The sequence below is a fragment of the Pteropus alecto genome, unplaced genomic scaffold, assembly GCF_000325575.1.
Source record: "Pteropus alecto unplaced genomic scaffold, ASM32557v1 scaffold40, whole genome shotgun sequence".
Taxonomy (NCBI): domain Eukaryota; kingdom Metazoa; phylum Chordata; class Mammalia; order Chiroptera; family Pteropodidae; genus Pteropus; species Pteropus alecto.
In genome coordinates this window covers 16,682,727-16,697,762 of record NW_006431919.1, presented here as the reverse complement: position 1 = coordinate 16,697,762, position 15,036 = coordinate 16,682,727, and the positions used below count along the sequence as shown (strand labels likewise).

Genomic DNA, 15,036 nt, shown 5'->3' with positions numbered 1-15,036 from the left:
TCCACGTGTAGCTATGCAGTGCCTGGCAAATCTCTTAACCTCCACGAGCTTCGGTGTCTTCGCAGAGATAATCACAGGAGCTAACTGGTCTGAGGGCTTTTCATGCATATTTTAATGGAATCCTCATAACCACCTGCGTTGAAGGTTTTTTCCTCTTCCCCCTTCCCTTCCTCTCTTCCTCCGTCTCTCTCCTCTTGTTCCTCCTCCTACGTAACCCTTTCACAGCCATCTTCCTCACCTTTTGCTGCGATACCTCTGTCTACGTCAGACAACCTGACAGAAGACAGGGAACTTCTGAAGCCCATGGATTTGGCATTGTTCTCAGACTCCTTCTGGTGCCACCTGCCGTACACACATTCTGTGCTAGAGAGAGACCCAGGAACACCGTAAGAGGAAGAAACCACTGCTCTTATCGGCCCCACTGCAGCAATGAACGAGCCCCGAAGGAAAAATTACACTTAGTGAAGGAAACTGGATCCAGAAAGAGGGGAACGAAAGATGCAGTTAGGACTGGTAACAGGAATCTAAGATTCGGAGAGTTAAAGCTCTACTGACTACTAAGACATTCTTACACGTGCATTGTTTCGTAATGGAAAGTAGTAGAATAGTATTTCCTTTTAAAAAGCGAGGAAATGGGAACTCAGCATTTGTTAGGCGGAAGGCAGCAGAGCAGCGTGGTTCAAGTAGGAGGCATCCCTGAGCAAAAATGTGGCGTGGTCAGTGAAGCCTTGTCCTAGGAAAGCTGGCTCGAGGGCCAGGGGACAGCTCTGGACCAAGGAGAGGCATATTCGCCGAGTACCACTGCCACGTCCCGGCCGGTGCCAAGTGCTTCACCCAGACCGGCTCAGCCAACCACCTGTAATTCTCACCAGACAGGGACGGAGATCAGTAGGTACTACTAGTCACTATAGTTGGTCCTCCACATCCATGGGTTTTGCACTTGTGGATTCGACCAATCGTGGATCTACAAAAAAATTCCAGAAAGTTCCAAAGAGCAAAACCTGAATTTGTCACGTGCCGAGCACCATGCTGCATCCACGCGAACGAAGCCTACGTGCTGTAGCATAGGCGAGCACAGGTTCCACGCGAATCCTACGCCATCTTACACAAGGGACTTGAGCATCCGGGGACTGTGGTATCCGTGGGGGTTTGGAACCAATCTTCCGCAGACACTGAGGGACAGCCGTATTCTTAATTTTACTTATGAGACACAACTAAGGATGAAGAGGTGTAGTGTCTTCGCTGAAGATTGTGGAATTTATAAGAGTTGGTACTAGGACTGGTACTCAGGTCTTTTCGTCTCCCCGAAGTATGCTTTTTCTAAGGTACCATGCTTTTAGAAAAAGGTTCAGACATATATCTTTGTAGAATAAGATACTAAAAGAATTAGTATACACCGGAAATATGGCAAACTGTACTGAGGATATTTTAAAAGGGTCCATTTTTACCTTTAGGAGGCAAAACATATCTACTTTACATGATTCTAATGTGTCCATTTTCAAAAGATGCAAAAGTTGTGGCAATGTAGTTGCTGGTACAGATGAAAATAAGAGAGGGCAAGTTTACCGTCTTTAATTAGGCGATTTCTGTAGTTTCCATACACTTACAATCTCAAACTCTAAAAATCAAATGTACGATTGAAACTACGCATTTTTGACCGAGGCCTACCTACAATGTATACAGATCAGAGCCCCAGAATGTGCTCTGAATTGAAGTACAAACAATTTAAAGCTGTTTTTCTGCTTTTTTTTTTTTAAAAAAATAGGCTTTTACTTTTTAAAAAAGTAATATCCTTTTAACGTACACACACACACGCGCGCGCAAAATAAAAGAGCTTTACGGAATTTTGTAAAATCTGTTTATAGGCACTCAAAAGGAAATATGAGAATCACAGGCAATTTTTGGGACCGAGTATGTCTGGGGTTGACTACTGATTTGGGAAAGTGAGAGCAGACAGGCGAAAAAGAAGGGGGCACGAGGCGGCATCTCTCGAGGAGACGCACACGCACAGGGCCCAGGGCGCGGTCGGTGTCCCGTGAGTGGCAGAGTGGGGAACGAGGACACCGAGCCATCCTGTCCCCACTGCCTGGCTACAGGATGGTCACAGAGATGAGAATTTCTCTGATGAAGCTGTCGGAGATGGTCGCAGAGATGAGAATTTCTCTGATGAAGCTGTCGGAACTGTTACGTATTAGGGTTTATGGTAGTTCTAAGGCCCGATTCGAACCACTAACCACATTTTTTGACTATAATTGAATAGGACGGTCTCTACTGTTGAACCCCGATTCCAGGGGTGTAATGCCCCAAAGTCCCTATATTACAGTAGTTACTGCTCTTTACCAGGATATTTTTTTCCAAAATTCAGTACTGGTGACATACTGGTCTCAGCATTCCTTAGCCCAAGATAGCAAACTCCCTGATGTAACTTTTAGCAATTTTGAATACGCCATAACTTTTCAATATTCTTCCTAGCGTATTCCCTTTGCATACTTATACTGCAATTTTATCCAAAAGAAATTCATCAGGTTGGTCAGGAATGATTTGTAGTGAAAGGCACGCTGCTTACTTCTCCTGATGCCAACATGATAGCTACCTGGCTTTTTGCGCTCCTGTTACCCACGTCGCAAATGCATATAGATATGAAGTTCAAAATAACAAAATAACTAACATCTTTCTTTCTTCCAAAGAGATAAAGTTATATTGCAGAGACAAATATGGAAAAAGATACTCACCGTAAGTGCAAATCATTTTACTAGCTTCTCTGAAGAGAAGAATTCCATTAGGAGATGATACATCAAAATTCAAACGCTGGGATCTAAGAAATATAGCAAAAAAAATTAGACTATACGCGTAGATAAAGAAACCAAATATAGGTTTAAATGCTTAGCATTTTCATTTATTAGAAGCAGCAGCAGTACAATTATCACTTTTAAGAAGTGTCATTCCATTAAATAAATGTCGATAAAATATGTATGCTAATTTTCTCATTACGCATACTAGGACGATTAAGAAAAGTTATTTTCATTCATTTGCCGATTCCATGATTTCGCTTTTTACGTGTCAGAAGAATGTCCTGATGTCCGTATCATAGGCCTCTTGGCCTTCTCCTTTCACGCGACGTGGCTGACAAGAATTAAAAAAACCTGGATGTGCATGCGTAAGTTTATATAGCTACTCTGATAGAGGTTTACCTCTGAGGCCTCCCGCGGCGACCGAAGCACAACTTAAAAACAAATTCTGAAGTGACAGATGAGAAGTCTAGGTAACCTTTAATACTGCGCATATGCATAATGAATCACCTGATACTTCAGGCAGATTTCAAACATGAAATTACATACAGACTATAGTCTCTATTGCACACAGCTCAAGTAAAGAGAAACAAATCCCAGAAGTTCTAAGCGAGAATACATCTACTGCCCTGGTTCCTGACAGGCGGGGGAACAGTATGAGCAGAGCAAAGGACCGACATGCCAAACTGATATCTGCTTTTTTACATCGCTTTGCCTTCAACTGGCTCTAACACGCCTTGCCGCTGTGCTTTCAAGAAATAATGATACAGTTCTAAAAGGATTAGCAAAAAAAATATGAAACCAGGTCAAAGAAATATCAAAGAGCAAAGACATTTGCTGAAGTCTTGTTTTCCAGGAACAGAAAATTTTTGCTTCTCCATGGTTTTTCAAACTGCATTAGAATTAAGTGCAATTGTAACTTGTTAGGAATATGGTGAATATTTGATTTTTGGTATACAATTCTTGATTAAAAAAAGAAATGTATATTCGTAATTCTAGAGAAATATTAGATTCTAGAGAAATATGACAAGATAACATTTTCTGCGATTACTGATTTTCACTAGGTTGTCATTAGGATAACTGTGCTAGATATAAATTATCTACCTATGGCACATAGAAAATACGACATACAATGCAATGATGTTTTTCCTTTAGTATTGAACATTATAGCAATATTATATAATATCAATTACCTGGTTGAAAAAATTATAATTGAATAAAAACTACATTTCTAAGATGAAATTTCTGATATGTCACCTTTCCTTTAGTATTTATGTCACCTAGGAGAATGGTTTTTAAAAAACCTAACAGCTTTCACAAGAATAGTACTCACATTTATTCTCCAGGTCTTTTTCCAAAAATTTTAAATTATTGCTGTGAAAAACTCGGCCCCAGAGATAAAATTAGAGCTGCAATCCATATTCCTTCTCTGTCTGGATATCTCCCTTCCAGCATGCGGTTTACCAAGAGGAATTGATGAAACAGGATGTCTAAGTGACAGGTAATTTGGCACTAAGCCATGTTCGCAATGACATATTTTAAAGAGGTAAACCAATGAGCTTATTGCAGTTTTTCTCTTTTAGTTACATCTTCGTTAATACTTGTATGCAGAGTCTTTGAATCGCCGCTGGTCTATGCAGATTATAAGGTCAACTAGGCAATTTCTGAGAGGTGCTGTAGTTGCTACTTAAATGAAAAGTGTGAGTGCACAAACCATCCACATACACGTGTCTTGGCACAGAAGAAGAACTCAGAAGCCAAAGCAAGGACAATCCCCAGGGCTCCTGAGACCAACTCTGTCCCGAATCGCTCCGTGACTCAGTTCCCTTTTCCATAAAATAAAACGTCTCAACTCAGAGACCTCTAAACTTCTTTTTTTGCTTTAAAACTCTACAGAATTGCAGTTAAGCAGAAAAAGTTAAAATAGCTGCCTTTCCTCCATTTTGTGCCTCTGATTATTATAATAATGGTGGCTGTAGTCTTCCATTTTTTTATAGTTCCCATAATCCTCATATATACCTAAGTATACTATAGTCCTTCTTTGTAAAGAACTCAGCCGACATTTCTCATTGTATTGCTTTCACTGATCATCGTGTTTTATTCCTGGGTTCTTGCTAAGCCTTGAATATACACACACGAGGCCAGCAAATTCGGATCTCCGGAGATTGCTGCCATCTAGATTGTTTGCTCACTCTGCCGCCACAGCTCTCACCTGTTTTGCATTAATTCTGCCATGAGTTTTAAGATGGGAGTTGTGCATGCTGGCTCTCCATGCCACCGCTCAACGGCCCTCTGAAGAATGGGGAGATATGCTGGGTACCTTTCATAAATCCTGTTAAAGAATTTAAGGGTCAAAAGAAATAGTTTCCTGAGAATGAGGGCCACTTAAAAAGAAAAAAAAAGGAATCCGCATTTGTTCCGTGTTTTGTAGATAATGGTGATCTTAGAAACTGCTCTCCCTAACCTGAACAGCTCTACCTTTTTGGGAAGGCAAATGAGTTGCTCTTATTTGTAACAAAGCCCATATATTATGTTGCTTTATTCTTGGCATGCTCCATAAATAAAAGATACACTGTTGAAGTATCATATAAGTAACACATTTAAATAATTATGCTTAATATTGTAGAAAAGGAAAATAAATTTAGTTAATGAGGATAAAAACATTTGAATTATTATCAGAGTTTCTTGGGTATCAAACTATGTAAGGAATAATGTTGCTCATTATGAAATTTTAAAAATACATAAAAGTAGAAGGAAACAGTAATAATAAACCCCATGCATCTATTTCCCAGCTTAGAAATTACCTACATTCTTTTTTTTTTTTTTTTAAGTTGTTGATTTGCTCTGCTTGGTCCCACTGTGGGGACACGGGGCACATTAGCGTGAAGAAAAACTGGGTAATTTTTTAATCTATTCAGAGTCGGTGTCACTAAGAGGTATTCCCAGGTACCTACATCCAAGGAAGACTTCTCAAACGTGCTCATCAGTACTAAGGAGCGTATGCCTCTGAGAAGCCAGTGGCCGAGGCCGTCGGAACCTGGAAAACTGACTCAGTTCGACTAGCTCTTTGACCCGTTAGTAACTGGTCTGTCTCCTCCCTGCCAAACAGACCCACAAATACAAAACAGAGGCCTGAAACTACAGCAAAACAAACCAGAACACGACTCTTAACTCTACCATCACCTTCATTTCCTTCTCGTTTTCCTAATCTCTAAGCCTCTCTGTTTCCGACGTTTTCCAACGTACTTGTCTTTTTGCTTCAGATGAAAAGTGCTGAACTGAATCATTTAAGGGCGTTTCTTTTCTGTGTGATATGGGTCGGTTGAACTCTCGTGGTGGAAAAGATCACAATTTTCTTGCCTGCTCTTAGAATAAATTTCAAATTCCTTAGTATGGCCTACCAGGCCCTTTAAGGTCCGGCCCCTGCCTACCTCCAGCCGCCATCTGCTGGTTTGCCCGCCCTGCCTATGGTTCAGCCCTTCTTAATTCCCCACAAAGCCCCCGATGCTGTCTCGTCTCCATCCCTGTATCTGCGAGCTCCCCGACTCCAGCACCGTGAGACTTTCCCTATTTTGTCGAAAGCCGTCAATCTCTTCTTCACCTACATTCAAAGAGCCCTCTGACCATAACAGACAGTATTAGGGCTGTTGCTCAGTTATCCGTCTGCTCCATGGCATAGTGCATTTCTGAAGGGCAAACGCCTGTGCTTCCCTACTATGCCCTATTAATTCCTGTTTGTCCCTCAGATTTCAGTGCAGATGTTGGTTATTCCGAGAAGCTTCCCTGACATCCCCTCCCATGCCTGAGACAGGTTGGGCGTGTCTCCTGCACGTGGAGGTGTACGCTGTGCTAGTGCTATCTTGGCACTTTATCTCTTCTGTTATATTATACGCTATTTGAAGGCAGGACCTAGGCACTTACTGTATGCGCACACCGGGCACAGAGTGGATTTAGATAAACATTCGTTGCTGTAAACTTGCTAGCCTGAAAATGAGGAGTAGCGTTATCTGAGTGAAGCTACCTGTTTAATTCTTTTAAACGGTGCATTTCACGTTCGAGCTTCGGGAAATAATTCACATTACATTCCACGAAAATAAGCCCTCTAATACCTTAAGAGTGACATGCTCCTTAAAAAAACACAAAGCAATACTTTTCTCTCTTGAGACATACCATGTTAGGCTGCATTTGTTAATATTAAAACAATTTACTTAACAAGTATTTATTGAAGGCCTATTCTTTAACTGTCTAGTCACTGTTTTAGACTCTCTGGAGATACCAGTGAACCAAACAAAAAATCCATGCCCTCATAGACTTTATATTCTAATAAGAAAAGACAGAAAATAAACAAGATAGATACACAATATGTTAGAAGGTACTACAAAGGAAATAAAGCAGAGACGGGAGAGGTTATATGTGTGAGGTTTCAGCTGAATGAAAATGAAACAAATAAAATCAGCGAACTTGATGATTAACTCTATTTTGGCTGTTGTCAGAGAATTTACTGTTTATTTTTCTACGGACTAGAAAAACGGTTATTTTTGATAGATGGTAGATACTACGTGCTAAGTACTGTGCTAGGGGCCAAGGGTCCAGAGGTAACTAAGACATGGCTTTTATTCCTGGGGAATTCATGCTTGCGTCGGGGTGGACACATGATAGGGATGCTCCGAGTAGCAAAATTCCGAAGCAGTGGCAGAGGGCACAGGTAAGAAACCACTCCACTAAGAGATTTCACGAGCACAAACTCGATGATCATTAGTGGCAAAGCACCTGGAAGGCTCATCAGAAAACTGAAAAGACCCAAATCTCAGAATCTAGGACTATCGGGAGCACGCGAAGCCCTTTCCCAAGGCGTTCCGAAGGCCCTGGGACCATCGCAGTTTTCAGGGCACGCTGCGTTCACCGTGGGATGAGGCCGGGGGATATTGAGGGGATGCCCCCTTTCCTGTGTGGAATGACAGTGGTGCCAGCTCTAATATGCTTCTGACAGAGGTGACTGCCACCGAGAAAATGAGTGATATTGGAAAGCAGAGAAGAGGTCTACCAAGCAGGGAGGTTAAAAGGGCTTCGGAGTGAGAGTGCCGGGTTCAGATTACAGGCTGAGCCTCAGAACCCGCGTTAGGAGTTTAATTTTCCACTGGCTTGCGAGGGTTACTTACATACGGGCAGGAAGAAGACACTGGGCGCCCTTAGGTAGGAGGGGCACAGATAGAACTGCTTTCACCTAGGTCTCCTCAATGAATTCCTAAGGCCCACACCAGATAAATGAAAAATCAAAAGCATTAGGATACGATATTACCTTATGAGATGTCAAATATGAAAAAAATGAAAAGCATGAAGTTTGCTTCTTGACAACAGCCAGCCAGCCACCTACCTACCCATCCACCCATCCACCCATCCATCATCCACCCATCCAGTAGTTAACAGTACTTACTATGAGCCGGACCCCTCCCCTCCCTTGAACAAGAAATAAGTAAAAACATCATTCTTTCCTTCTGGGATTTCACAGTAGAGAAAGCATCATAAGATAGAAGGCAATGAGAGTTTTTGTTAACACTGCGAGGAGATAAGGGTGTGAGGATGTGGGTCCAGAACAGAAATCGCCTGCCAGCTCGGAGCTTATTTTAAAGCTTTCCGTGAATGTGAAATCTCGGTACCTTCGTGCGTGTAGGCAAATGCTGCTGGAAGCCTCTCCTTTCTGTCTTGCAAATCCCTGTCTGTCCATCTTCTAACACCTAGTTCAACTTTCACTTCCCTGGGAAGCCTCTTCTTTTTGCCCAAAACACCAATCTCTTTCTCTCATATGTTCACACGGTCCTTTGCATACATCTTTGTTAAAACACACTGATTGTTTATTAGTTATTTGTTACATCCGCTTGTGAGCTTCTAAAGAGCAATGTGTTTTACTTGTTCTTACAAAAAGTGATCCTTTTATTGATTTCTCGTGCCTGGCACTGAGCACTCAAAAAATGCTTGCCGAACAGTGATTTTTCAAGTTTACTTTCTTCCCTATTTCTGTTTGTCCAGCATACTGATGATTACTTTCTTCTTGAAATGCAATTCTGATTTTGTTAGTCAATTAAAACAATCAATTGCTTTATACTACCTATGGAAAAAGGCTCTAAATTTCTTAGCCTGATATTCAAGGGTCTCAGACAATCTGCATTTCCAATCATGAAATAAATGGTATCTATAAAAAACATCTCCTCTACTCTCCTCTCTAAACCTGTGCCGAGGCCAACTGAAAGGCGCTCACTTTGTAGTTCCAATAGTCCAATCCTACCTATTTGATAAGAGCCGAAGAAATATCTTCACCTTTATAGAGCCGTTCCTGACTCCCCAGCTAACGCCATCTCTCCATCTGTATCTTTGTTATGGCACTTACCACCTTCTATATTTTATTATAGTCATTAATGTAGGTATCGACGTGACTCTACCAAACTATAAGCTTATTTTGGGGTAGGATCTGATTCAAAGTAATCTACACCCCTCATGAAACCTAACACGGTCCCTGCGAAATGTGCTGAGTAAGCGAGCAAACAGGACTCCTTTGTCTCATTCCGTATTTTAGGGAAAGGAACTAAAGTGACAGCGGCAGAGAATTTACTTTGTGCCAGACACTGTACGAGGCTCTTTATATATATGTCAGTTCGCTCCTTACGACAGACCTGAGAGATAGGTAGGTAGTATTGGCCTATCGGGGTCTTGGCTTGTCTTTGTACAATTTTTTATGCATATTAACAAACAGAACTGATGGCCTGATTGAAAAACAGTGAACTCAAAGATCAGACTACGATCATTAAAAGACTGACTATGAAGAAATAGCTTCGTACACATTCCTTAATTTTTTTTTTTTCAATTTCCCTCTGGATTTTTGATACTTCAGTCTAAGAATAATCTGGGAAAAGTTTAAACAAGGTGACTTCATACACTGAGAGGTAAGGTGCTTTCATACTGTTGCATTCTCACTATAGGAGCAAAGAAGTATATCAGGGAGTCTTCAATTCTCCCGTAGTGAAACAATTTATCAACATGGTTGCTGTGTTGTTTCAGGCAATTTAGTTTTGGAGGGACAGAGTGATGAGCAATGAAGTTCGTGTAGCAGTTAATGCAGTCAGTATTTATAGAAATGTTTTTGAATTAAATAGCTAACCACTAAAATAGCATTTTATCAAATAATCACCATAAATAAAATGCATTTTGACTTTAAGATGACATGTGCTCTTACAGAATGTTTCTTCTGCATGCTAAGGACTGTATAACAAATTAAAGAACACACATTTACGTGGATAAAAGGCAAATAAACTTTCCCCAGCCGTAATGTAGGAATCACCGTTGACGGTTTGACATATCAATATTTCAGGAAGAATAAATGACTTTCATATGCATGTTTTTTTTAATCATATACTTATTCATTCTTACATTACTGGAATACTTTGCAAAGAACCTGTACTTTATCACCTGAAACTGCTTAAAGTATTTCAAAATATTTTAATAAAGCTTTTTGAATTATCAAATAATGTAACTTTTAAACAAATCTTACTATTATTATAAATATTTGCTCTTCATCCCTGGCCCAAAGGAAAACTATAAATCTTGTCTCAACTGAATGAACACCATTTATCATATTCATTTTGTTGTCAATACAATTATGAAAAGCCTTTGGCCTTTTCCCAAGGAAGCTGATTTGCTACTGAAACTCAATTATTATAAGCAAGGCCCGTACCGAGCCACCCGTCTGGCAATCTAGCACAGCTTCCTGCATAGCTGACACTTCGGCCCCCATCCCTGACCCTAATAACATCGGCATCTATGGTCAAAAGGAGACAATGGTTTCTAGTTCAAAACAAAACATTAAATCCCAAGGTTTTCTGTTTGCTATTTTCTGCCACCTGCTGGACAAAAGTTTCACTTTAGCTAGGTGCCAAAAAGAAAGAGCTAAGTCAGGAAATGGAAAAACAGCCTTAATTAAAAACTCAAATTACAGTGTGTTCTATAAATTTTTGGCAGTACCACGTATGGAAGATATTTCTATTCTTTGACACCGAGGGAGAAGGTTCTGACCTTGACTCTTAGTTGAGATTGTTGATGAGGAAAACATGAAACATTAACTGCGACATTCCAGAGTTGTGGCTTGCTTTCAAGGTCACCATGTAAAGTGCAAAAACTAGGATGTTATGATTTCTCAAATAAATAAAACTTTTACTTTGTGAGCTTCTATTTCTGTTTAGAGAAATAAAAGGGTCATATGTAATTCCAGTTTCTCAATCACAGCTTAAAGAACTGTATGACTTTCCATGTTAAAATCTACAATCTCTGCACATGTATCTAGTATCCTGACATAAGGACGTACGTGATTCTCCATGACATTGTCTCTAACCTTTCTGTGGGCGCATAAATCTGATGAAGTAGGTTTTAATAGTAAAATGTAAGTCAGTGTTCGAATTAACGTTAAAATTTTAAAAAATGTGTACTTCCCCCCAAAACATGCCCAGAACCCCGACTAGTTACGTTTTTGGCCGTAACTGCGCCATCGGTAGTTGAAGATTGCCTTAAGGAAGTTTCTTTTGCAATTTATGAGGGAAGTTTGGATAAGAAGGACTTGAAAGGAGCAACTGAGTCACAGTGGAACTTAAAAATTACAATAGCTTTAAGGCTACAGAATTTTTCTCATGTGCTCTGATGATTTCATGCATAAAGGCATGAAAAACTTGATATGACACTTATATGACTTGAGGATCCACATAATAATAAAACAATACTATTAAAACAACATTGACCTTTCATGACTCTCGCACGTTTCAGATGTTACACAAACTGGGTCGCCTATTTCAATGGTCACGATGAGCCATAATACTGGATGTCTCCTTTTTAAGATGAGGAAACTGAGGCTCAGAGAGGTGAAATGACTTGCCAAGGTCTACACAGTCAATGAACAGCTGGGATTTCAAGCCTGGTCGCCTGACACCAAAGTCCATGTTCTTTTCCCTCTTCTATGATGATACATTTCTGTGGGGGATGTTTGTCTCTGTGTTTATTTTGCTGTCTGTACTAAGGCTTGGCAAAGGTGAACACATATACCAAATGAAAAATTCCGACCACTTATTTCCCCCTTTCTAGGTCCACTAATATTTTCACGATGATGAAAAACTGTAGCATGACGAATTAAGACTTAAAGAGATAAGGTGACCTTCTCAGCCCTGCTAATTGAGATGAAGGAGAAATTCGAACCTCCTCGAAAATGCCACATGGTAGGATTCACGAGTCCTGAGTTAAAGATGTTAGCCTGATTCCTCCCCTGGCCCCCAACTCCAACATAAACAATCATGTGGGGATGTGATCATTAACTTGTCAATATTTAATGACACCAAAAAAGTGACCTCTCTGAGCTGGTCTCCAAATGCTGTGCTCAGTTATCTGCTCTGCTGCCACTGTGCTGTAATTTTTAGCTGATTACACATTAGTTCATTTAGCTTTGTTTCCTCTTCCCTACTGTGCCATACTATTAAAGGAAAGCGAGGGGCCTGGCATCCCTCTGTGCACAGAGCTGGTATTGTCACAGTGTAATAAGGATACATCCAGTCAAACAGCATGGTGTAGCTGGTCTTTGTGTTCAGTGCAAAGGCAATCCCTCGAAGATCTCTTGCCAGCCCGATCAACATACGCTGTCAGTGGGAAAGAGACACAGTAATTGATTTTCACGTGAGCACAGAGCAGATGGAGTAATAATCAGGCAATAATGACCACATATCTGATTTTGATTCATTAGCTAAAATGTCTCGCTCAGATCCCTTTCTATAGAAAACCATAGACTCTTTAAACAAACAGACCATCAAACCTGCTGACCAACTCCACTTTGATTCTTATAAATTGAGCTAAGTTGTAATTCCAGTAGCGTAGGAACATGCTACTGTTTTGTTTCTGAATAATGCCAAATTAGAAAAATATAAAAGAGGATTGATAATTCCACAAAACAGAAATGCACAGGGTCTAGAGGTCTAGACATTATTTAATAGCAAACCTTAACCACACTGGCTCGCACGAAATCAGCCCCACTATGCAATTCGGAGTCTATCCTGGAAGCACAGTGGCATTTCGAGATCCCAAAGGAATATCCTTAGTGACTGAGGACAAAATAAAACTGGCCAGGCAACCTATCAGTAGCGTGACATACCCAGAGACGCACTGTCATTCCCCAAGCGAGAAAAAGGTGTAAAGAAAAGAGTTCTATATTCGATGTCGGAAGACTTGATTTTGAATCCAGCCGCGCTCCTTAGCTGTAAGTCTTAAAGGACGGTAGTTTATCAGTCTCAGTTTCTCATCTATGAAAGGGGCTAACAGTACCTCTTTCAGAGGCATTGTAAGGAATAAGTTTAATAAACTTATGTACAAATGCCCAACGAGAGCATTTTGGTACACACTAAAATTAAACATTGATATATTTTCAGTCAATTAGAGCACGTCTCCATAAATATTTAGTTTTAGAAAGAGAGAGAGAAAAAAAACTTGACTCTAAAAGAGATCTGACTTGTACTGTGGATGCTTAATTAAGCTGTCCTTAGGCTGATGCCTGGGAAGAGAAAAAGAAAACCCATGAACAGATGCTAGGATGTCAGAACAAAGAGCACAAATAAACATAACTGCAAAGCAAGGGGGGCGGATAATTGAGATATGCAACTGCGACTTCTGAAGATACTGTTTCAGGGGAAATATCTGCCAGAAAATGGTCTCTGAACTTTTCATTTGACCAGATTATTCCCCCCTCACGCTTCAGTAAAAAATGAAAACCTCTTTAGGAAGGTGTTTAAATCATCATTAGGGACCTGGAAATGAGTCATGACCCTCACCTTACTGGCTGAACAACATTTCAAAGTCTTAAACAGTTAACCTGTCAGAGGTGTCTATCGATTTCTGATCTTCCTGCCATTGCACCTACTAGGTGACTCATTGTAACTGGAAGTTGTTTATAAGGATACTCAGTTCCTATACTGTCTAACAGTTTACAGGGTGATGGTCATCTCAATTTCTGAATCTGTAAATCCTGAAGACCTGTTCCTGCTTCTTTAAATGACTTATTCTTTTCCCTCTCATAATCTCGCCAGTCTGTGTTTTTCTGTAATTGGCTAGTCTCCTGTATAGTTCTCTCATGTGACTTGCTATTTTTCTTAAAAAAACTATTTTGCCTTCTACGTAACCTATCTTCACTACCTGGAACCTGCCCCCTTTCGTGGCTTCCCATGCTTCTCACGGCCTCTAGAAAAAAAAAAAATAGATCTTCTAAGAAGCCATCTTTGAGTAATTCTGCTCTTGAGCATTTAGCTATGCAGTCTTTCTATTAAAGTGACCTTTTTGGTCTATTTTTATTACGTACACTTACAGGGTACTCTTCAAAAAAATCTTAAATTTTCACATATATATATATAAGGTACCCACCATTCGACTCTAAATTAATCAATAGGGACCATGAGTTTCACTTTCTTCATGTCTGCTGCAAAGGGCTCTCAAAACATTTTAGACTATCCTCATTACACAAAAAGATTAAAATTGATTTTATTACAAGTTTTTCTTCCTTCGAAGATAATAGACGTGCTCTAATTGACTGAAAATATATCAATGTTTAATTTTAGAGAATGTTACTATAGAGAGGAGAAAGAATATAACAACATAATAACTAAGTGTACGTTTTCGAAAGATTTGACATGAGCAGGAAAATGTGGCGTTAACGTTAAGGAACGGATTTCTTATGCTCAGGCAATATCTTTTGTCTCAAAGCAGCAAGAGTATCTGTGTAATAATCCACACAGATACTCATACAGCACTGAATACTTTCCTGAGAGCCAAAACATACCCAGTTTTGGCACGACACAGGAAACTTCGCCAGGAGCTCAACCCGGCTACGAAACAATCTCAGAGGGCGAGAGGTGATCTGGTTGAAGTTTTGGGGAGGAGGAGCCACGATTCACCATCTCATTTAAAAGCGTACGAAGGGGTTTATCGGAAAAGTGGCCTTTCTCCTACGGTTGGTCAACATTTGATTGACCGGACAAGCGAGCGGCTCCCATATTTTTAGCGAGGTTGTTTTGGGGAGGTGGGCAGGTCTGGGTGTCTGATCCTGGGGATTCCTTTTCAGATGGCTTGAGGAGAATCTGCTCCCTGCTTCAGTGTGCGGCGTGGTGAACAGTTGTCTGTGTGCCAAGTGTGAGACGGATGGTCTAGGAAGCAGCTGAACTGCGGCTCCTTCCACCCC

The 15,036-nt window shown here is 40.5% G+C and overlaps 1 protein-coding gene across 5 annotated transcripts in view; it reads right to left on the bottom strand.

Annotated features, from left to right (window-relative positions):
• Nucleotides 1–15,036, bottom strand: part of RANBP17 (RAN binding protein 17) — a 245,233-nt gene that overhangs the window by 50,490 nt on the left and 179,707 nt on the right. For 3 of the 5 annotated variants that reach the window (XM_025043079.1, XM_025043080.1, XM_025043082.1), the window contains 3 exons: nucleotides 12,366–12,454; nucleotides 5,002–5,121; nucleotides 2,733–2,815 (listed from right to left, as the gene is read on the bottom strand). In XM_025043079.1, the coding sequence (XP_024898847.1) occupies nucleotides 2,733–2,815; nucleotides 5,002–5,121; nucleotides 12,366–12,454 (292 nt within the window). The remainder of the gene's footprint in view (nucleotides 1–2,732; nucleotides 2,816–5,001; nucleotides 5,122–12,365; nucleotides 12,455–15,036) is intronic. The other 2 variants (XM_006906589.3, XM_025043081.1) reach the window with 1 other exon arrangement.